Source organism: Desmodus rotundus, chromosome 4, assembly GCF_022682495.2.
Source record: "Desmodus rotundus isolate HL8 chromosome 4, HLdesRot8A.1, whole genome shotgun sequence".
In the NCBI taxonomy this organism is placed as follows: domain Eukaryota; kingdom Metazoa; phylum Chordata; class Mammalia; order Chiroptera; family Phyllostomidae; genus Desmodus; species Desmodus rotundus.
This window is the reverse complement of record NC_071390.1, coordinates 32,626,323-32,650,724: the sequence shown is the minus strand read 5'-3', so window position 1 is coordinate 32,650,724 and position 24,402 is coordinate 32,626,323. Positions and strand designations below refer to the sequence as shown.

Genomic DNA, 24,402 nt, shown 5'->3' with positions numbered 1-24,402 from the left:
TTGCCTATCGTGCGCTGCAAATTGGAAACACTGGGGAGGTTTTTAAACAATGTCAGTACCCGAATCAACCTCTAATCAAGTGAACCTGCTTCTTTGGGTTATGGAGTCTGGGCTCTGGCGTTTTAAGTTTTCCATATGATTCTATTGTGCAGCCAAATTTGTTAATCCATTGCTAAATCTATCAACTAATACTGGACATGCACCTTCAAGGGAGGTAAATAGGACCACTTTGGGACCACTCAGTATGGAAACATTTATTGAGCATCTACAACATCCCTTGCTCTCTTCTAAATAACATGGGAGATTCTAAAAAAATGATACCCAACTGTTGGACTCAGAGTACATATTCTAAGGCAACTATACATACATGAATATATATAACTGAATTATCATTTAAAAGTGACAAATTAAGTCATTTATATGCACTATCTTCCTTTGTTGTCTTCACAACAACCCTAATAAGGAAGTACTTTTATTATCCCAGTTTCACAAATGAGGAAATTGATGCTTAGAGAGTTTAAGCTTCCTAGCCAGGACCACGGATCTGATATTTGAACTTGCCAGATTTAAAAGCCTGTGTTCCCAAATCACTCTGCAGCACCGACTTCCACAGGGATGTTTATGGAAATCACTGCTTCCCATACGTCCTCTCCCCTCTGTCCATTTTAGCCTTTTACAGATCTTCAGGCTCATGGACGACTTAACCACGGTCCCAGTCTGGGAAGGCAAAAGCCAGTGTGCGCAACAGTGGTTCTCAACCTTGTCTGCATGTCAGAGTGAACTGAGGTGCTTATAAGAGTCCTGAGGCCCAGACCACTTATATCAGAATTGGGCAGGAGAGTCCAAGGGTCAGTGATGAGCCGGTAAATCTTTAACAGCCAACTCCCAGGAGAAAACCAAAAGACCTGACTTGCTGATTTCCATGGTATTAACACTCCCACAGTGGCTGATTTCAAGCTACCAAAGTGATATCACCTGTCTCACACAATTCTGAAAATGTAACAGTCTATTATTGTAAGTAGGGAGGAACTGGATCCAGCACACCACTGAGTGGAACCAGGTTTCAGTATTTTTTAGCGCACTTCCAAGGCTGAGGACCACGGGGCTACAGAAACCAGAGTAACCTGGGAGCCCTAGGAATCCTGGGATAATGCAAACAGCAAAGTCTATGTAAAGCCTGGAACAGGAAGGGAAGGAAAGCCCAAGGAATGGAAGGTTAAGGAAGGGAAGGAGTAGAAGGGAAGAGGAGGGAAGTGAAGGAAGAAAGTAATAAAAAAAAAATTATTCTATGGGAAGCAGAACAAGGCACCTAGCCAGCTTGGGTAGTAAGGGCCGGGGTCTCTAGGATCAGCTAATTCATTACAATGAATCTATCTTGGAGGTTTTAGAATGCCAATGCCACCACGGCTTTCACTGACTACTTTTCAAAGAATAAAAAGATGCATTTTGATTGAAAATAACTGCCTCCCATATGTACTAATTAAACACAAAATCTTTACCAAAACTGAGAATTTTTAATTTTGTTCCCTTGGGCTTCCTATTGTTTCCAGGATATAGCTTGTTCCATAACTATATAAAACAAACAAGATTTTTGATCAGATTTGAAATTGAGCTGACCCCTGACCCCTACACTCCTCTCTTCGTTTCTACATGGATCCATGCTGATGAGGAGGGGGCGACAGAGGCTGGGTAATAAATAACAGAAGCGGCGGGGAAGTGAAATAAGTCTGGGCAAGCTATCCCCTTGAAAGCTCATTTCCTCTTCTATAAAATTGAGAAGGGCGTTCCCCTCCCCACAGAGTGGCCTTGAGACGGCACGTGGGAAACAGAGAGCGCGGTGCACGGCACGCAGTAAACTGCAGTTTTTAGGAACACAAAAATAGATGTGGCCACGGATAACAACTAATCTTTTAGGAAGAATTCAGTTTCTCATCATAGACTTTTCCATTGCTCTTTGGCTTCTTAATTTGGATTAAAAACTTGTCTTTCTCTGGATTCCCAAGCTGTGCGTGTTCTGAAAGAAAGAGAACTAGGAGGGAAGTCAGTGGTTCGGAGCCCTGACCAAGTGAAATAGAGAACAAACTAGGTGAGCCTGGGCCCAACCCACCGTGCCTACGCACCATTTTTTGGACAGCTCAGTGGTGCCACCCGGCCACACGGATTCCAACAGCAGCAGAAATATTTCCTAGTGACCCTTCTAATGCTTTGTGAAGTCAGGCTTGATGTGTGGGCCCTAGTTCCATTATTTTCCTTTCTCTCCTTTGCCTTCTCACCTCCAGCGACTACCTTCGTCCTGTAGGAGCTGCTCTAAGACCTGAACATGCCCATTGCTGCCTCATTTCTGTCTGGTTTCAAACCACATCCTAGTTCCCTTTATACATGGTCATCATAATAAGCCCCTCTCCATATAGAAGTTCCCTCTAGCCAGCTCCTACATTTATTTGGAATGTCTCTTAAAGTCAATAATCACTTCTTTTAATATTGCTCTTCTTGTTCAATGAAGACCTCTAAGATCAGCTCAATTTAAAAGGCCAGAACAGACATTATCTCAGTCAGAACTGAGATAATGTCCTGATTTCTACTGAATTAACCATACTTGCGATTCTTTTCAACAGGAAGAATTCAACTATGGGGACACCCTATTGCAGTAGACTGGGCAGAACCAGAAGTAGAAGTTGATGAAGACACAATGTCTTCAGTGAAAATCCTTTATGTCAGAAACCTGATGCTGTCTACCTCTGAAGAAATGATTGAAAAAGAATTCAACAATATTAAACCAGGTGAGACATAGCACAGAAGATTATTGTGTCCAAATGGACTTGAAAAACACTTAGGGTGACTTTCATAACTTTAAATAGGGTGTCTTTCAGTTATCATTCTCCTAATTGCATGCAAACTGTAAAAACTATACTCCCACCTTTTGATTAGAAAATAGGGACATGTGGTCCTGTATTTATCAATATTATAATTTTACTTTTATCTGTGTGATTACTTAATGAATACATATTTCCTTCACTAGACTATACATTTCATGATTTTCTTTTGTTCTTATTGTGTCTTCAGCCCCTGTCTCTGTGCCTGGGGCATAGTAGATGCTCAATAAATATGTATTGTGCTAAGGAATATGTGGCCATATCTACAGACTAGTACATGGTTTGTCACCTTAAGTATTCTTGACATTTGGGACAAGATAACTTTTGGTTGTGGAGGTCTGTCCTGTGCATTATAGGGTATTTAACAGCATCCAGGCCTTTGTCCACTACGTTCCAGTAGCAACCCCCAAGATGGAATAATCAAAACTGTCTCCAGACATTGCCAACTTTATCATAGAGAGCAAAAGTGCCCCCTTTGGGAACCACTGTTCTCATGGAACATGATTGTGACTCCAAGTACATAAGTAAGCAGGAGACAATTAATTCTAGGAAGCTCATCTGGATGAAGAGGAAGGGAAAGGAACAGAGGGAAGTTGGAGGGGGATAATTAGTCGCTGCTCATCGTGTCCACACTTTTCCATATCACCCTGAAGCCCTAAGGTAGACTCCCATCTCTTTTCCTCATGCAGGAGCTACAACACAATGACAGGTGGAGCATTTCAAGATACAATGTCCAAACAAGCGTTTCCCAAAGCCAGTTCTGAAGAACATCATTTCTACAAACTGTTAGCAGTTTGTTACTGCTTAAAGGGGCCCATAGTCAAATAAGTTTGTAAACACCTGATTCAACAAAATTCCACAGATTTTTTCTGGAGTGGGACTTATCACAGTCCTTAACATTTAATAGACTTTGACAGTCTCCGAAAGAAGAAATGAAGGACGCTGGACTTCCCAAATATCTGGACCGTGAATCTCATTTTTTGGCAGACCATCTTGTGGGATTAGTGTGTCTTGGAACACACTCCAGCCTACGTTTATCGCTGTGGTAGCACCTTTCCATGAATGAGAATTTTTCTGGGTCCAGGCAGTAATTCCCCAGGTGGCTACTAAACATGGGCCACGGAGCCATCATGTTAAAACTGCCTCAGAAGATTCACTTCACAGAGTCATGCCGCCTGTTTCCAACTCTGCGTGCTGTGTCAGGTCTAACGGGATAAGTTAATTTGTTCTAAACAAAATTAGTAAGAATGTCATTTCTCCCTTTCTAAAAACTCACCAGAGATTTGCTATTTCCAGACTTCAGGAGCTCTGCCTTCCTGCATGTTAGTATATGGGGTGGTTCCATGCCACTAGCTAGAAATGCATAACTAACGCAGAGACTGCCAACGACTGACTGCCTCACTGTGTGCCAGGCATCGCGGGGGGCACTTGCACAGCACGTGTAATTTATCCTTCACAACAGCCCTGCGATGCAGGTCACTATATTACTTAGATTATCTTCTAGATTAGAAAGCTAGGACCCAAAGCAGTTAATTAACTTGCCCTGGATCATACAGCTAACGAGGGGCATATATCAAATTTGAATCTAGGTCTGGTTAAGAGCTTGTTCCTAACAACCCTTTGACCCTCATGCCCCATCCTTACTCCATTCACTCACTCCTTTAACCGTCATTGCTTTTGTAGCTCCTATAGGCCAGCCCCTGTGGGAGGAGCTAACAAGCATGATATGCATGTGAAAGGAGTTTAAGATGCTCCAGAAGAATAATAGGAAGGACAGTCTACCCTTGGGGTGCAGAGAAGACTCCTGTTTAGGAGACATCTGGAAGTTGATGCAGTTGTAGGGACAGGAACTGAACTGACGTGTGTGTAAATAATGCTTTCTCACCACCTCTCCCCGACTTTGTGTTGACTTTTCTACTTTCCCAGAGTGAATAATACTTCTTATTTTTATATACTTAAAACATTACCTTTTTTGGAAAGGGCTGGAGTGAGAAACTACTAAAAGGCTGCTTCCTTTCATAGTTACTGGTTATCAGCTTTCCCATCTGCATGTTGAAGAGAAACACATGCCCAGGCCCCATTCATTATATGAAAATAATAAATGAATTACAGAGGGTGGATGAATAGCAGACACCTGCTGTATTGGAAAGAAAAAGAGCCAACTAGCTTATTTTTCTAGTGGAAAAGATGTGCTTAGATCCCTCGGAGGAATCAGAGCACCCCTGGCAAACATTTGACCATACATTATTTTAACCCTGAATAACCTGAAAATAGTACAATGCCACTCAGAAAAATTAATGACAGAGCAGAAACTGGGGCCAAAAAAATGTATGTTCTTCTCCTTTGTAGCCTAAGGGTATCTGCTGAAATTCTAATTGTAGGTATTCTACAGAATCTGATTTCCCTAAAACAGTTCAGCATCAGAATCACCTGAAGGGCTTGTTAAAACAGACTGCTAGCCCTGCCCCCAGAGTTGTTGATTCACTAAGGTGGGGGTGGACAAGCCCAAGCATCTGCATTTCTATGAAGTTCCAGGCTGAGGCTCTTTTTGCTGGTCTGAGGACTTCACTTTGAGACTCTGATAATCGTCCCTTTGGACTGCAGGTGTGTTTCTCTTCAGGTGTCTGATGTCTGCTGGCAAACTGATAATGAACAAAGTAATATTTTTCAAGTTATGATTTCAGAGATTCAGAAAGTCTTTTTCATCGTGGCTGATGGATTACCACTGATATTTTACTGCCTCACTTCCTGCCAAATGTTGATCAATCAGTAAACAAATTCCTATACACTAAAGAAGGAATACATTAAAATAAGCCCTGTGGTGAACATTATTGTAGAGAAAAACAGCTTTTATGACACCAACTCCCACTTTCTCATTTGCCTGTTTTATGAGGCTAAATTTCATATATCAAAATGTCCAAAATCAGGTGTGGGTGGACACTGTTGCTCAAAACTGCATGCCAACTTCAACATCTACAAGATGAATTTTAGAACATCTTAATCATTATCACCTGAAAGGTCACCCCACTAATGTGGATGATGGAGGCTGGAGTGTGGATTGACTGATGATACACACATTCACTGAGCAGCCCTGTGCATGCCGCTCTAGTTAGGAACTGGGTGGAGACTGGATCAAGGCGCCTCCGAAGCAGCCCCTGTTCTCAGGGTGCTCACAGCCCAGGAGAGATGGAGGATGCCACCGAAGAATAAATGCAGCAAAGACGAGAAGGGTAAAGGTCCTCATGGCCCACCTGTTGCTTCTCAATTACCAAAACAAGCCATGGGGTAGAGTCAGGAGAATTAGCCCACCTGACACTGAAGGAATAACGAGACCACGCTGGAATTCAGTTAAATACATGTCCCATGCTTCATGGTCTCGGACATTATTTATTTTCTCAGCTTGCCAAGACCATTATGCTCTGTATAAACATTGTCATAAGAAGTCAAGGGTTGAATGCCAAGGGGAGAGAGAAGGACTGTAATGTTTTAAAATTATCCTTACATTACAGCATTATCATCATTCCAAAGGAAGACAGTTCATAACTATTGAACCATGTGGTAGAGTAGGAAACTCTAATTGCTCTGTGGCCTTGGATCTAAGAGGATAACTGAACTTTGATGGGGGCGGAAGAAAGGAGAGCCTGTGCCTTCTCCTGGGTATCCCTGGCGCAGGGTCGCATGCTTTACTGTCTCTAGAAACTAAGCAAAGGAAAAGAGAACCTGGTCTCTCAAGTTGCCCTCAAGTGAGTAAACCCATTTGGATCATGTCATGCTAAACTGCTAACAAGTTCGTGTTAAATAAGTTTCCATCTTAACTTCACTCTAGGCAAAAGTTTATTTTTTAAACTGAGTAATCAACAATACACTTGAACAGCATTTTAATAATAGTGCTGTCACTCCGTTTACAGGTGCTGTGGAGAGGGTGAAAAAAATCCGAGACTATGCTTTTGTGCACTTCGGTAACCGAGAAGATGCAATGGAGGCTATGAAAGCTTTAAATGGGAAGGTAAGGTAGGACAAAGCAAATATATGTACAGATCCCACCTAAGTTTGGTGTGGAAATTCTGTTAAAAGAACAATCCTGCAAGTCTACCCCATTCAGGCTTTCTTCATCACTGACGTGGCTGCCTCAGTCCATTTAAGATGAACAAAAGAAAAATGATGGAAAGTAACAATGGACACGTGGCCCCTTTGTCCAACCTAGGGCCCATGGCATTCCTGGAGTCAAAAGGACAAGGGGCTGGAGAAGTAACAGGAAACCTGAAGGAGAGAGGATTGTACAGAACAGGTCTCTGTGAGAGAACTAGTGATCTTTGGTCAAGTACATCCAGATTTTCATGGTACATCCAAGTACTATTCAAATTTTTCCCAATGTTTAAAGCTATATATATGCTTATAGCTAGGTTTTTTATAACAATGGATACATATATTATGCAGTTAAACTAGATTCAATATTATTATTAAGTATAAACTAAATATTATAATTGTACTTCACTATAATGTGGTATGGGAAAATCGAAAGTAAGTTTGCTTAGGAACTATGAAGTCTCCTGAGTACGCACATGGATATTTATAATTAACCTGTTCAATAACATAAGGCTGAAGTTTTTGTGCAGTAAACTAAGGATCATATTTATAATTTAAGGAGATGGACTCACTAAGAGTTGAAATTTTACAGAGTAGGAAGAGAGATGTAATTGGAACTAGTTAAAAAGTTACTGCAGTCACCCAAATGGGAAGAAATAGGGCTTGAACTAGGGCGGAAATGGAATGTAGAAGAAAGCTCTACGTAGGACTTTCTTACGTTACCCCATGTAGCTCTACATGGGGTAAGGGGTCAATTCAAAGGGCCCAGGAACTGACTGGCTATAGGGGTGAGGAAAAAGGATGAGTCATTATAGGATTATAGGTTTTTAATATGGGAAACTAGGGTAACACTGTTAGGGAAGCCAGGAAGGAAAGCCTATTTGAAGAGAAAACTGACAAATTAAGCTTTGGATATAATTCTTCATATACCCTATAAACATTATGAAAGTGTATAAATGTACAGGAAATTTTTCTGGGCTTGGGCTATACAGATCAATGAGATATTGTCTTAGCTCTTTTAAAGGTCTAAACCAACTAACTAAAATACAAAGCTGAGATTAAAACACTGTTGGGGTGTCAGAGGACCCCAAACAAAATCCATTATAATAAGAAACCTGACTTTGCAGAATGCAATCGTTTTATTACAAACATCTCTTGATATGGGTGCCTATAAGCAGAAACCTATTCTGGTTTCTCATCTTCTTCAAGAAAGGACTGATATAAAGAATAATATATCCCATTCACTTGATTCCTTCAATACTCCATTTCTTCTAATTACATCAATGGTAATACAACATAGTTGAATACCAGCTGTATTCACTCTCTCAGTGTTTAATCCAACACATTTGATGTCGGCTCCTGTGACTAAAAAGTAGGGTAGATATATAGAATCAAGGCTAGGTTGCCTCCGAGGCTGAACAAAATGCTCAGAATCCCTGTGAAGCACAAGCTTCATCCAGCAGACTTCAGGGATCCAGGAACCACTGGCCTGCTCGTGCCACCAGGTAATAAAGTTGCATACTCAGCTTCTGTGAAAGGGAATTTTTGCAGAAGCACTTTACATCATTTCTTTTCTATATATAAAATAGTAGCCCATCCTATTCTTACTAGAAAGAATACCCCCCAAAAAAGCCACAAAAGCTTTCTCACAATACCCTTTGATAAGAAATACTTAACCTATCAAGTGTTTGTTCAGAGCCATCTTTTTCTCTTGTGCATGCCAGTGGTACCCAGAGGTGAGTCAGACGTGTAGATCTACACACAGCTGTTCTTTTTAACTACGATCTTCAGCTATTATCTGGAGCTGTTTGCAACGTCAAAAATTTGTGTCAGACTAGAGCCACTTCAGTAGTTCTTGAGGACACGTTTAAGGAGTGCCCGACCTGAGAACCCCCACACTGTCCCACCATCTCCGTTTGTTAGTTCCCAGCTGCTCAGCAGGCCGAACAGTTGCTTCACAAGGAATTACCAACGGGAGACAATGTAATCGCCTCACAGGTTCCTCTTCCTTGAGTCAGGCCCCACTTTTCAGCCTCTCCTTCCCAGTGGGAACTTACTTATTGCGTAGCTACTCGAAGGATCAAGACATTTAGCTGTCTGGCAGCCAGCAAGGCCTAACTGGGCAGCCCATACCAAAATGTCAATAATTGTAAGATCTCTTCATTGCTTTCCTTCACCTTCATTGTACTCTCCTAGGTATCGGAGATGATGTTCCACCCATATAACCTAAAATGTCTTAGAATTATATAATTATGTAAATATGTCATTGAAAACATGTATCACATTAAAAGTATCACATAATTCTCTGTTGCAGGGACTGTATTCAGATAATTATAACCAATATGTTAATGGACAGTGGTCACTTTGCACTATGAAACCCTGTTGGCAGCTAATATGCAACTTATCAATGAAATTATTTAGGAAAAATTTAACTGACATACAAAGACCAACCTACAAAGAGACAAGATATATGTAACTGAAACAGCCAGTACACACACGCAAACGGACTAACACAGAGGGAGACACATTACGAGGGCTCAGCCACACTTATTTGTCTTCATATCTTCTCATGCTGCTTTTTTCTTGCTCCCTACCACAGGTGCTGGATGGCTCCCCCATTGAGGTGACCCTAGCCAAACCAGTGGACAAGGACAGTTATGTTAGATACACCCGAGGCACAGGTGGAAGGGGTACCATGCTGCAAGGAGAGTACACCTACTCTTTGGGCCATGTTTATGACCCCACCACAGCCTACCTTGGAGCTCCTGTCTTCTATGCACCCCAGGCCTATACCATTCCTAGCCTTCATTTCCCAGCCACCAAAGGGCATCTCGGCAACAGGGCCATTATCCGAGCCCCTTCTGTAAGAGGTAATACTAATCAGTTCTTGCCTTAGAATAACTCCATGATTTCAAATGATTTGTATTGCAATAGCCTTAGACCAATTGGATGGGTCCACTGGGAGAAAAGGACTTGAAAATTGTTCGTTAAAAATCAAATATTATATCAATAGTTTTCCTTCCATAGGAGTCTTTGTTTCACATTACAACTGGTTATTGAGAAAAACTTGGTCACAGCATAGTAGAAACAAGTCTATGCACACATTTGATCTTTGCATGGACCCATAAAATTTGCACAAACTAAACCTCAGGCCCACAATTCTTCACTTCTCTCTCATGACTGAATCACCACATTGCACTCATTTGTGACTTGTTACAAAACTTCCAAGTGAAAGCAGTATGGTCCAATGGAAACCAATGGCCTCAAATAGCAAAAACATGTTAAGGCACTTATTTGATAGTGACTCTGTGGCATCATCTTTGTACATAAATCATAAATTATCATAAATATATTCTAACATATGTAAGATGCTCTCTTCCACCTCTCCAAGAAATGTGTGTTATGCCTTCTAAAAAGCCACACTATTCAGGAAATCCACATGTCTTTAAGTATGGGTAACTACATAGTAAAGCACAAATAGAAGAGAAAAAACTCAGTCTACTAAACCATAAATCTTTCCTTTGGAATCCTGCAAAAACTGCAAATGTTCAAGCAGTTTTCTGAACTCAGGCAGTTCAAGCAATATTGAAGATAAGGGAAACCAATTTTTTTAATTCCAAGAAACTAGTTTGTCTCTGCCTAGTGGGATCCTTCAGAGTAGTTGTGCTAGAAAGTGGCTAATGCCAACAGGATCCCAGTTCTACCTTCTAAATATGACACCCGACTACGCAATTCAGCAACAAACTATGTATCTAAATCTATTCCTGGGTTTGACTTAGAGGACAACAGGCATGTCCAGATTACTGTGGAAACACTTATTTTACTGTGTTTTACTATTTTTCAGGAGAACTGAATTGACCATCCAAGGAGCTCTAGTCTTCAACAGCCTTAAAAGTTCCATACTCCTTGTACACTCACTTCCCCCAAAATTGCAATGCGAAAGAAGTCATTAGGATTTCCTTCAGAATAATCAGTCTATATGATGACAAATTATGTCACTAAAACATTCTGCATTTATAATCTAAAATCACATCATTAAACAATTCATATATTAAATATAAGTTGTCGACCAGTTGTAATGTAAGATAAAAACAAACTCTACTCCAAGGGGGAAATATACCTGTCTGATAACAAGAAAAAAAATCAATGAATAATATTCATGGATGAAGGGTAATTGTTTAACATTTTTATCTTTATGCCACCAATAAGAAATCGAAGTAGCAATGTGAAAAATAAAAATCAAAAGGAATCTATTAGTGAAACTCAATGGAAATTTAAGCCTCACATTGACAGAACATAAGGTAGAAAATGGTGAATTTAAAATGCTTTCTAAATGTTGGTTTTCCAGCAGATCATTGGGAATGGAATTATTGGAAAAGCTAAATTCATTTCTGATTTACTGATCAATGACAAAATGCAAGACTGATTTTAATGCATTTGGTCATTTCATGTTATGATGTTTCTAAAAATCACCTTCCCAACATTTATTATTCTGCGGGAAAATGTCAACAAAAGGTTAACTGAAGACAGAAACCGCAAAATTGTTCTCTGTACCCAAGTTTTTAAGTTGCTCATGTACTTATCAATAACTTTGATAGTATGACTTTCATCCACAGATAGTTAAAAATAAAAAACAAAGACACCTCTGGTGAACTCTACAGTATGTTGAGTTTCATCACATTAGAATCCTACAGTTTTCTACCCATCTTCAGGGCAATAATCAATGTGACGTGGGCTAACTTTTCCATTACAGTAAGATTCAGGGTGATTTTCTGGTGGTTTGATTCAGTTTAATGCCTTCTTACATTCCTAGAAATTTACATGAATGTACCTGTAGGGGCTGCGGGAGTGAGAGGACTGGGCGGCCGTGGCTATTTGGCATACACAGGCCTGGGTCGTGGATATCAGGTCAAAGGAGACAAGAAAGAAGACAAACTCTATGATCTTTTACCTGGGATGGAACTCACCCCCATGAATCCTGTAACCTTAAAACCCCAAGGAATTAAACTTGCTCCCCAGGTAGGTGATGTTATTCCAGAGATAGTAGTTTCTTTAAGTAGAGCCAAAGTCTACTATTCACACTTCATCAAATGATTTGACTTGATCCTTACTTGGGTTATGGAGTTGTTCTATTTTGTCTTGTTTTTCTTTTACATAGATAAAGTGCTCAGTCAACATAATGTGCTGTCAGAGAATGCTGAGTGCCGAAGGCCATTGTTCCGCCATAGACTGTCTTTTTTTAGAACTGTAAAGTGTGATACCTTAAATAATCTTGCACTGAAATGCAAAGATCCCGAGAGCTATGGAGAATTATCAACTAATACCTTAAATACGATAATATGAAGCAAAGACCTTAGTTCAAAATAAATGCCAGTTGTGTGTGAGCCAGGTTAGTTTGCAAATGAAGGGTATTCACGACAGTGAATGAATAGACCATTTAGAACAATTTTTCTTGGAAACATTGTGTTTCAGATAAAACACCGTGCTATCTATGATGATATTATGGCTCATATTAACTATAAATGCCATCAGTCGTGTCAAATTCAGTTTTCTACTGTGATTATATTTGCGTAGCAGCATTATAGTGAGTTTTTATTGCTTTCTTTTCACGGTTCTCAGTTTCAGGTTTCTGCATGAGGCTGTGGTTTTTTTTATGGGGAAGTTAAAAGTGATAAAAGTTGTTTTAGTGTGGAAACTGAATAGCAAACGTGGTTAAAATAACACAAAACCGGGTCTGTGTTAACCCTCAGACTCTTCCCTGTGCAGTACTGCCGCTCTCTCTGCAGAGGCCCTTCCGAGGAACAACTTACAGCCCGTTGTTGTTAAGCACTACAGTCTGTATGTTCCAAAGGAAATTTTCCTACTCTCACCCCAAAGGCCTGAGTCTCAAATTTATGGAAGTAGCCTACGATTGCAATCAAGTAGAAGACTTGGTTTTCTAAAAGCTCATCTTGAGTATTTTTTTCTGTGAAATGACTGGCTTTCTTATCAATACAAATTAGCATACCTAAGGTTTCTGTTAACTCTACCCAGACAATTAAAAAAAAAAAAATCCAGTGCCTATCAGAATGGTAAACAGCAGTCATTTGTTTGTTCAAAAACCATTTACTAGGCATCCTTTATGTACCAAGTATTTTGCTGGTTTCTGAGGGTAGAAAATTGACTATAACACAATCCTTGCCATCAAAATTTATATGGCACAGAAAAAGAAATCCAATTAAAAATAGGCAAAAGACCTGAACAGACATTTTCCCAGTAGTGATATGAAATGGTCAATAGATTTTTTCAATGAAGAACACCTGCCATTTGCAACACAGATGGACCTTGAGCATGCTAAGTCGGTCAGACAGAGAAAGAAAATCCTGAATGATCTCATGCATGGAATCTTAAAAATAAAATATCCAAACTCAACAAATGAGACCAAGTTTGTGGTCACCAGAGGTAGATGGATGGTGGGATTGGAGGAATTAGCGGAAGGTGGTCAAAAGACACAAGCTTTTCATTATAAGATAAATAAGTACTAGGGATGTACCATACAACATGATGACTATAATTAATACCACCGTATAATATTTATGCAAATTGTTAAGAGTAAATTCTAAGAGTTCTTATCACAAGGAAAATATTTTTTTTCTTTTTTCTTCTTTTTCTTGTTATTGATCCTGAAGTGAGATGATGGATGCTAACTGAACTTAGCATAATCGTTTATAATATATGTAAGTCAAACCATTATGCTGTGCACTGAAACTCAGACAGCGATGTATGTCAACTGCATCTCAATAAAACTCGGGAAAAGGTACATGGCCATTCAGTGAGAGGATACTGACAAGTACACAGATAATTACAATAAAAACTAGCAAGTGCCATGAGTTTGGACACAGAGCTTTGCTGAGAAAGCACAAAGCTAGTCATCCAATCCCCCTGGGCTTAAAACTGAAAATAATCAAAATACTGCAAAACCTAGAAATCTTCTAAGATAATGAAAAATGATGATCATGATAAATTCTGTGTAATAGTTCTAAGAGCTGCTATAGATGAGTAATGACCTCTGCTTTTGACATCAAACCCAGGTTAAAAATTGGTCAAGCTTTTTATTAAAATATGAGTAACCACCCCTATTAACTATTGACAATTCTTTAATTAACTTGTCCCTGAATTTCTTCAACTGTGGCTTAGAAACTGAAGATCATGTCTCCCCCACCAACCAACACGGTGGAGCCCTAACAATTCCACAGTGGAGTTGCGAACTTCCAACAACAAAAGCAGAGGACCCAGTACTGCCCAGCAGCGCCAGTAATTAGAGCTGCCACTCCCTTAGTGTGTACTTTACCCAAAGGGCGTGAACAGAATATCTGTCAGCTAAAGCAATTTGCAATTGCCCAGGTACTTTAGAGAATGCTTTGTAGATGGTGAGTTACCACAAAACTGAAAATAGTAAGAGAAAAATGTAATAAAGAAGACACGAGCAATCTATACATTTAATAAACTGGAAAATGTCATACTATTGTAGCTGTACTGGTATTAGAACAAAGGAGATAAGCTCCATGGAATCAGTCACCCAGGGACTTCGTTGGTCCCAAAGAGGTTTTTCCTTTGTCAGATGAATGCCCTATTTTGCACACTTTACTAAATCTGCTGACTAATGGGAGCATTGGGGCTTGTGGGCCACCAAAAATGGCTTCAGGATGCAGAAAACATGTGCCTTTAGACATGATTCAGTTTGGAATAATGATAGGAAAAAAAATGTGGAAAGATGCTATAAATCAGATTATTGTAAAAACAAACAGAAGTGTTTTGCCAAACACATTGCAACTGTCAACACTTAACCTATTAATGCTCATCAACAAATACTAACTCATTGAACTTTAAAACTCTATTTTTATAAAAATGTGAAGATAAACCCTATGATAGATAACATGAAATAAGAATACATTGTATTCCTAGGTTATTTTCTCTAGACCATTTTAAACAGAAGGACTCAGGATAATTATGAGTAACCCCAGGCACACAGCACTGGAATATCAATTTTCTTAAATCATAAAATTATACTATTGGTAAAAGTTATAGCTAATGGACTAACCTAAAGGAAATTAGAATAAATGATGTGAGGACAGTTTTTATAAATTAATAAACCTAACATTTTAAATGGAGTTCAAATTGAGCTCATCTTCAATTTTAAGGGTCATTAAACCATGTGGCATTTTATATCTTCTTATATTAGCTGAAACTCTGAAGGGCGGAGTTAAAAAACCTGAACGCTAGATAAATAATGCACATGTGACATTTGAAAGGGAAATCTTTTTGTTTAACTCTTGTAGATATTAGAAGAACTCTGTCAGAAAAATAACTGGGGACAGCCAGTGTATCAGCTGCACTCTGCCGTTGGACAGGATCAAAGACAACTCTTCTTATACAAAGTAACCATTCCTGCTCTGGCCAGCCAGAATCCTGCCATGTGGGTAACCTCTCCAAATGCCTAACCATGTAGATTTTAGAGTAAGAGACTCCTATAAATTAAGTGCATTTTATCACCAACTAAATAAGATAAATATTCAAGTCTACTACCCACTCCTTTTTCGTGAAGCTCAGACGTTGAGATGTAGAGGTGGGGTGTCCGTGCCAGCTGTGAGACTGAATCTCAGAGGCCCCGGGTTTTGTACAGACGGTGAAGATCTGGTGGTGTAACCAACCAGTGGGAACCTGCAGATGTAACATTTAATGGCAATGAACATTATAACCAGTCTTTTATCTGTGTAGTATTTAGGTTGAACCGTATGAAATAGCCATTTTACACAAAATAACACCATGCCCTGTCCTTTAAATTTTGGACCAAAGATACAGCCTCTCTGTTAGAGGATATTAACTCCTGAATTTTACCTTGAGTCTGCATTTCTACATCAATTTAGGAACCATAGTGTTTCACATGTACCTTAGAAAATCGACATAAAAGTTGAAAGTATGTACCAGGAAATGACATCAGCCACCAATGTTCTAGGTCAATTCACAAGATATTTCTACATGTGTATGTAGAAGCTTTAATAGCAAAGAGAATAAAAATAGGCACACTAAATTCTAGTATCCTATCATCTTCAAAAGCTAACAGCACCTTAGATTTTCACCTGTCTCAGTAGCACCAGTTTAAAATGCCTACCCTGACTGTGCGTTCCAGCCACCCCTTCACACCTCCAAAGCTAAGTGCCTATGTGGATGAAGCAAAGACCTACGCAGCCGAGTACACCCTGCAGACCCTGGGCATTCCCACTGATGGAGCTGCCGCTCCGACTGCGGTGGCTACTGCTGCTTCTGCTGCTGCTTTTCCAGGTATGACAATACTGGGCCAGGCTGCAAGCGGCAAGTAGGTGTCAAAATGGACCCGCCCCCCTCCAATTACTCCCAGCCTGACTCTGGCTGTCGCTGCAATCAGGGGAAGGAGTGCCACGATCCCAAGGAACCAGAGCAGTTGATATAACTGCTCACTGGTGGCTTAAGCGTTGAAACTACAGATGATACAGAGAACATTTTGAGAAATGGGGCACGCTCACAGATTGTGTGGTGATGAGAGACACCCCCAAACAAAACGTCCTTGGGGCTTTGGTCGTGTCAGTTACTCAGGTGTTAAAGAGGTGAGTGCAAGGCCACACAAGGTTGATGGGCAGGTAGTAGAACCAAAGACAGCTGTTTCTAGAGGGGATTCTGTAAAGCCTGGTACCCATCTAACAGTAAAGAAAATTTTTGTTGATGGTATTAAAGAAGATACAGAAGAATATAACTTGAGAGACTCCATTGAAAAGTATGGCATGATTAAAACCGCAGAAGTCATGGGAGATAGGCAGAGTGGGAATAAAAGAGGATTAGCTTTTGTAACTTTTGATGATCATGATTCAGTTGATAAAATTGTTGTTCAGAAATACCACACTATTAATGGGCATACTTGAGAAGTGAAATAGGCCCTTTCTAAACAAGAAATGCAGTCCTCTGGATCGCAAAGAGGCTGTGGAGGTGGATCTGGCAACTTCATGGGTCGTGGAGGGAACTTTGGAGATGGCAGTGGTGACTTCGGCCGTGGTGGAAACTTTGGTGGAAGAGGAGGCTGTGGTGGTGGCAGCAGAAGTGGTTATAAGGAGGTGATGGTGGCAACTATGGCAGTGGTCCTGGCTATAGTAGCAGAGGAGGCTGTGGTGGTGGTGGAGGACCAGGACATGGAGACCAAAAGGGCTGGAAATGGTGGCGGCAGTGGGGGATATGATGGTTGCAAAGAAGGGGGAAATTTTGGTGGTAACTATGGTGGCAGTGGGAACCATCACGATTTTGGAAATTACAGTACACAACAGCAAACATATTATGGACCCATGAGGGAGGTAGTTTTGACGGAAGGAGCTCAGGCAGCCCCTGTTGTGGTGGTTATGGACCTGGAGGTGGAAGTGCTGGATGTGGTAGCAGAGGGTTCTAAAACTCAGCAGAACGGGGCGACAGTTCTTAGTAAGGAGTTGTCAAGAAAGCTGCAGGTTACTTTGAGACAGTTGTCCCAAATGCATTAGAAGAACCGTAAAAATATGCTGCAGAAGGAACAATGATAGTCAGAAAAGTCACTGCAGCTTAAACAGGAAACCCTGCTTGTTCAGAGCGGACATGGCCACAGCTTGCAAACAGTGCCGCTATGGATCAACACAGTGCGGTGTCAATTACGTGTACATTGCTGAGGGCTTCTGCCTGTTGGAGCTTTTGCTTTTGCTTTTGCTTTTGCTTTTGCTTTTCATTACATTGGGTATATTGCCCTGTAAATTGTGGTAGTGGTACTAGGAATAAAACATTTAAGGAATGTTTAATTTTTCATTATTTGTATGGTTCAGTTTTTCTACATTTTAGTACAGAAACTTTAACAAAATGCAGGTTTGGTGTTTCCTTGTGAGTTAACAAATAAAGAACATCATTGTTAATCACTATTTTGTATGAATTTTGCTAAAGTTAACTGTAAAGAAACACCTGCCGACGAGCAGTTTAAGGGGAATCTATCCTCCCCATTTCCAAACCATGAAATGAATGGGCTCTGACATGTGGGGAGAACAGACATTTGTATGTCTGCATTGTGTGTGTTAGAGAAACACACATCTCTAGAATTGGGTATTTACATTAGCATATTTGTGACTTTAATAGCATTAAGATTTGCCTTCAAATGAAAAAAATCCAAAATTCCTAAAAAAGAAAGAAAGAAGAAAAGAAAGAAAATGTTGGGCCAAGAAACAGCACCGTGCAGAGAGTGTTTGGGAAACCTGTGGTACCACGGATTCATAGAGTTGTTTGTCAGCTCCACCTATGCCATCTGCGGCCAAAAAGAATTTACCCGATGAGTGAGCCATTGAAGTATGAGGCCAGAGAACGGAGCTGGGCAGCAAAAGTGGTGTGGGATCTCGGCTCAGCTTCAGCACCTGTGTGGTCTCGAATGAGTCAGTCTCTCTGCATTTGATTTGCTTTGGCTTGGTTTGGTTTTTACTTTTAGTAAGAGAGTTTGAAACTACCTATTACTAGATGATGCTTATTTGAGCTCCTACTATGTGCCAGGCACTCACCTAAAACCCCAGCTTGCTTTATGTTATCTCAGGAATGCTCATGATGCCACAGGGGTAGGTCCTATCCTAATGGCCATGGCACAGCTGCAGAAACCAAGCGCTGGGAAGATGAAGTCATCGACCCATGCTCAATCAGCGTTTAAGAAACCCTTGCATGCCCTCCCCAAATCCCATCTTCAATTTTACTCTTATTACTTTGATTTTTTAGAGATGTGTAGATCACACTTTTTAAAAATTATGTTAAGTCAATAGGTGTGTGTGTGTGTGTGTGTGAGAGAGAGAGAGAGAGAGAGAGAGAGAGAGAGAGAGAGAGAGAGATCCAGCATATGCAGGAGGATCAGGCCTCATTTTGTGTGTTCTATAATTTTGTATGCTGATTGCTTAAAATAAAGTCTACCTCTAGATCAACAGGCCTTCGTGGTCACATTTAAAAGACTTTTCCCTATTTATTTTTTCCCTATAACAAATGCTGATAATTTTTTTAAATGAATCCTGTAGAGAGGGGACCTTTTGGAAATGTTTTCTCACCATTTAGTTTGAGTTAATGCCATTCCTTTTTTAGTAATAAAAGTTTATTTCTTTTAAAGAAATTCGTCATTCTGACTCATTGTATTTGTATACCCCCATAAGCTCAGATCGGAGAATGACCTATGACATTCCTACTGACTGATGAAGTCATATCTTGGTTATATTAAGGTGTGGGAACTGTAAAACCCTCACATTCATAACAACTAGTGTTCACTCTCATTTTCTTTATTTCTCAACATTTGGGAAAACATCCTGCACTCTGGCAGGTGAGGATGAAACTCATGTTTCACATGTAAATGTGACCTCAATTCCAGCTTTGCTCTGTAGAAAGAGAAGATGTGTGGAGTACCCCTGACGGTTACCAAGGCAACAGCTGCCACCGCAGAGGGCAAGGTCTCCCGTGGGCTGTACTAGGGCCATCAACCCTGTGCTTGCATGCCATAAAATTGGATGTTGACATGTCTGTCCACTGGGGACATGTGCCAGGACTTCTCAGTTCTTGCCGAAAGTTGAACCCCTCTCCTGCAGAAAGCTGTACCCCAAAGACCCCTAACGAATGTACTATAAAAATAAATGACCCACTGTCAGGATAATTTTAAAGTTCATTCTCACATTGGAAAGGATTTGCTTTTCCCCAAGAACATTATATCTTACCCTCACTTCTATTTGCTCCTACAAGAATTAAAAAAAAAAAAAATAGGGCATGACAGTTGCCTTGGGAATGCCTAAGAATTTGAGAACCTCTCAGAACGTGACTGTGGAATCAAGCAGAGAATAATAAGCTTCAAGGAAGAATCTTTGTGAAACACAAATGCTCTTGCACTTAAGAAATTAGCCAATGTGCAAAAGAAAATTCAAAATCCCTAAAGATAAAATCTGTGCTACACACACACATTACTTACTCCTTTACTTACTTTAGATATGCTGTTTCCAAAATCATGGAAGCAATTGTTAGCACATTTCTGACATCCTTGGGAGATGAACCAAACTTCACTAGCGCATTACTCAGCATTAACTGCCCCAAGTGCACGAGCCAAGGAGCGGATTCAATTTTTTAAAAAATAGTCCGGCCAGCTTCCTGCCACCACCTCCTGAGAAGCCACCAGAAAGAAATCAATGTGTCTGGGCCTGGGCAGACTTCCACGGCATGTAAACCAAATGGGTTTTGGTGTGTGTGTGTGCATGTGTGTGTGTTTAAACCAAATTCCTGTTCATTGCTTAAGTATGCGTTTCCCTTTTTCTTGTCATCTTTTATAATTTTTGGATCATCTCAGCAATACCCAGGTTTTGGTCTAAAACAACCAGGTGATACTGTTTTTAGATAAGAGCTGCTATGCTCTCTTCTTCCAAAGTGAATATTAATCAAGTAAACAGAATACGAAGGTGAGCATACATGATGATTCCTCGTCAGGCAACTCCCTCAGTTCCCTGAGGGTGAGGACCAGCATCCAAATACTCCAAGACAGATGTAGTTTGCCTTTCAAGGTTAGGTCTAAATGTGGTCAGGCTAGATGTCTGCTTTCCTATTGCTTTAGTATAAAAACATGCTAAAACTTTAAATATTTCTTCTGCTGGCCTTCCCAGTCCCTACACATACCTCTTGGGCAAAGGCCATGTCTTCTCACATTTCGTTTTGGTAGGGTGGGGGGGTGCAGCAGAAGCAGACCCACAAAGCCCCATCGCCCATCCCTTCTTCCTTTGCAAATTCTGAGAACCTCTGAAAAAGCTCTGAGCCTCATGCTTTAGTCAACTCAGCATCCTGTTAAGTTTCTGTTTCTTGGAATCATTTCCCCGTGTTTCTAAATCTCTAAGAGTGAAGTGTTTTTGCCACAGGTGCTTGCCTCCCTCGGACGCGTGCTGCCCCCTAGTGAAAGAGTCCCCTGAGAGCACCTTCTAAAACGTACAGTTGAGAATATGCACCTATTCCAAGGAGAAGACAATAAGCCGAAAGGAAGCAAAGTGGAATCCCTCTCATGAAGTTTTCTCTGCCTCCCCCTCCAGGCTATGCTGTCCCTAACGCAGCTGCACCCGTGTCCGCAGCCCAGCTCAAGCAAGCAGTGACCCTCGGACAAGACTTAGCAGCATACGCAACGTACGAGGTCTACCCGACTTTTGCAGTGACCGCCCGAGGGGATGGATATGGAACCTTCTGAAGATCTTTTTTTTTAATTTAAAAAATAAGACACAAAACTCTATATAGAAAAAAATAAACCTCTAACTCAGTCCCCTCGTGATCACACGTAATACTTTTCCTCACGTGATGCCTTTGCTGCGACTGTATGGCTTATACTAACTGTAGCATCGTGATAGGAGAACATTGTTTCTTATCCGATCAACTGTTAAGGAGCCTTTTCTCTACAGAAAAGAGCCACCGCCCCCAAAAGTTGTTCTTCCAAGGTTGCTGAGTGTCTTGGGAATATGTTTACAAACCCTGACAGAGTGAAGCGAGATCTCTTAGCCAGCACGAGTTCAAGGGCAGAGCAGACCTCAGCAGTCAGTAACAACAGAGAGAGCCAAGTAAACTCCAGAGTGTTAACCTTGGCTTGCAGCTGCAGAGGGAGGTGAGAGAGTGCTTTTCAAACGTGTTCCCCATTACCGTGGGGCATGTTCACAGCCTGGAGCTTGGGAAAGACTGTCTGAGGTTTGATGAAGTCAGCATCACTGTAGTGTGAAAATTCCATCCAGTCAGTTTGTCACAGGTCAGGATCTCCTGTCCCCTGCAATCCCAGGAGACCTCCTGGAAATCGATGTGGTATCTTAACCTTGCAGACACCGTTAATGCAATCCAGGCCTGTTGTTTATTAAACTCATTAGCCCACCTCTTTTTCCCTAGAAGTCCTGCCCTTCCCAAGAATCCCTACAAAACAATAATCATTCCAATTTGAACTGATGTTTTCTTATATTAAGCATTTGACGTGTCCAGATAGATTTATTTTCATTTCAGTCTCATTTTGCTCCTCTCTAATATCTTTAAAAAGTAAATCACATCTATAGGCTATCACCTATGACACTTCTGGCTATTCAGCAAATTGGGTGAAATGTCATTTCAAACAAAGAGAGAAGTGAAGATTTAGTTTTACATCTTTGGTCTTTTTGCAATACCCAGACTACCATCCAGCATTCAGAGAAAGTCATTAACTTGGTTCATCTTTGGACGATCTAACCTGCTTATATTAAATCTGCCAAGAAATCCTCTACCTTCCCTTCGTTTTACTTCCCATAAGTACCAGAGAGCTTCAGCATACCTCAGTGCTTTGGCCTTGGAGCCACCACAGGAAAACCTTACCACCGTCACTGCTGATTAGAAGCCGATTCTTCAGACACTCAGCAAGGACGCTATTTACCAAAAGCCCCTAAAGTTGGGGTCCTCTTTTCCAGGAATATCCAACAGGGGTAAGGGTGCTACAGAACCTGGAATGGAGGGCGGTAGAAGGCACTGTACTTGCTTGCCATACTTGTACATGATTGTATTTTGTTCAAAACAGAAATAATCGAATTCCAACAACCAAATACCTATTACTACTGCTCAAGTCTCATTAGTGGTTTAAGACATAGCATTACCACAATTTGCATTTTAAAAAATCTCTTGGCCCTTGTAGAATTCTACAGGACTGAAGGGAAAACTTAAGTACAAATGCATTAAAAATGTGAACACTCTTCAGTGTAATTCTATGAACCAAAATCAATCCAGATTCCAATCAAAATCAGACAAATTCCAATAACGAAGCTCCTGTCACCTTTCAGTTCCACTCACTCAATCAGATGGGAAAGGCCTCGGTGCTAGAACTGAAACTCCGACAGGCTTTGCGTTTTCCTTCTCAGATTCCCCAGGACGGCGTTTCCCAGACCTGACTGCACAGGAGAAACACCTGGAGAGCTTTCCCGCCCACGGTCACGCCTTCCACCAGTTGTATCGGAATGTCTGTATTCTGGGTGGCAGGATTTTTTAAAGACCCTTAGGTGATTCCAATGTGCAGCTACATTTGGGAAATGCTATATTCTTTGTATTTTCACTCTACCCATTAATTTTTTCCTTTCTATTTGACTTTTATAAAATAGAAGAATGCAAAAAAAAAATTTGTCTAAGTTAAAACAAATAGCCAAATCACATTTTTACATTATTCATCTTATCAAAGTATGAATTTGAATATAATTCACATTGGCTTCAAACTAACCCTTGGGCCAAACTAATTCTAAAAATGAAAAAGTGAGAAATTCCTGCTTAAGCAATTCATAGGTCCAAATTTACACTCCCCCACAGACCAGCTTTCATACTCAGCAAGAGTCATTACACTGGGGAGCCCATAAATTCCTACTCTGTCCCCCAAACATTCCAAATTCCAACAGTAAAAGTTTTAATGCTCTTTAAAATCTCTAAAAGTAAATGGAAAAGGCACTCTCTATGTCTAACCGATGTGGAATGGAAGGTTTCATCCCGATGAAGTTTCAATTTAATCAGAATGAGCGATTAGTAAATATCGGAATCTCTTTATGCTAAAAATCATTATTCCAGACTAAATCATAATCACCTTTTGAAAGCACTAAGAGCAAAGACTTAAGCACACAATAGTGCAAAGGGATCCAGAAAATTACCACTGGAACACCAGCTCATTACTCGCTTGAGGAAAAACGCGATATTCATGACATTTACATCCCGAGGACTGATTTTACTCAAGTGAGTAGACGTGGTTTGACTTTTTGCTGAAATGTGACTTCATTCTAGTAAGGTTTAGAGAACACTTCGAGATCTGCTAGAACGCATTCATAGGATGTGTCTAGCACGTGGTCGGTTTGCATCACGTTGCCCCAGGTAATTGCTGTAATTATAGAACAAGTCCTGCTGTACTGGGTTTGAAACGTCAAATGGGACTTGAAAATCAAGTGCAGAACCAGAGCTTACTTTGCATGATGGCTACATTTTTTGGACTTCAGAAATTAGCATCTACGTAGTACCAATCATTGCTTGTGTACCACTATCCATTTTTTAGTTTTTCTTACTTTATTGCTTCGTAGAAAAAATTCATCACAGAAAAAAGTTAAAATGGGTCAACCAACCAAGCAATAAATTTTGCTTAAAAATATTTAAGCAAAAATTTAGAAACAGCTAGTAAATTAGAGTGGGGTTGCTAAATTTTGGTACTTAACAGATCACTGAGGATTAAAATCAGCCAATATTACTCAGGAGGAAATGGAACAGCAGTGAGAGTAGATACAGATTTTCTCACCTGTGGAAATGCTGCCTCTTCCCAAGTTGCTGTACTTCTCCATCACCCCATTACTATAGCTGAAGACCACCTTTAACTGCAGCAAATTGCAATTCTCCTGCGTGACTAGTTTTGCCCTCCCAC

At 40.5% G+C, this 24,402-nt stretch overlaps 2 protein-coding genes across 3 annotated transcripts in view; both read left to right on the top strand.

Moving 5' to 3' along the window:
* Positions 1-24,125, top strand: part of A1CF (APOBEC1 complementation factor) — a 75,249-nt gene extending 51,124 nt beyond the window's left edge. The window contains exons 6-12 of one of the 2 annotated variants that reach the window (XM_024563425.3): positions 2,616-2,780; positions 6,782-6,879; positions 9,559-9,829; positions 11,797-11,978; positions 15,278-15,414; positions 16,129-16,280; positions 21,056-24,125. In XM_024563425.3, the coding sequence (XP_024419193.1) occupies positions 2,616-2,780; positions 6,782-6,879; positions 9,559-9,829; positions 11,797-11,978; positions 15,278-15,414; positions 16,129-16,280; positions 21,056-21,207 (1,157 nt within the window). In that variant the 3' untranslated portion in view covers positions 21,208-24,125. Of the gene's footprint in view, positions 1-2,615; positions 2,781-6,781; positions 6,880-9,558; positions 9,830-11,772; positions 11,979-15,277; positions 15,415-16,128; positions 16,281-21,055 lie in introns of both variants that reach the window. The other variant, XM_024563423.3, reaches the window with a different exon arrangement.
* On the top strand, positions 16,756-17,642 carry LOC112307342 (heterogeneous nuclear ribonucleoprotein A3-like). The gene has a single exon (XM_053922034.1). It carries the CDS (start codon positions 16,925-16,927, stop codon positions 17,495-17,497), a length of 573 nt encoding a protein of 190 aa, XP_053778009.1. The 5' UTR covers positions 16,756-16,924; the 3' UTR covers positions 17,498-17,642.
* Positions 24,126-24,402: the final 277 nt, after the last annotated feature.

Bases quoted from the DNA above. Each gene is read 5' to 3' on its own strand.
- LOC112307342 (XM_053922034.1), top strand. From the start codon at position 16,925: ATGCAGTCCTCTGGATCGCAAAGAGGCTGTGGAGGTGGATCTGGCAAC.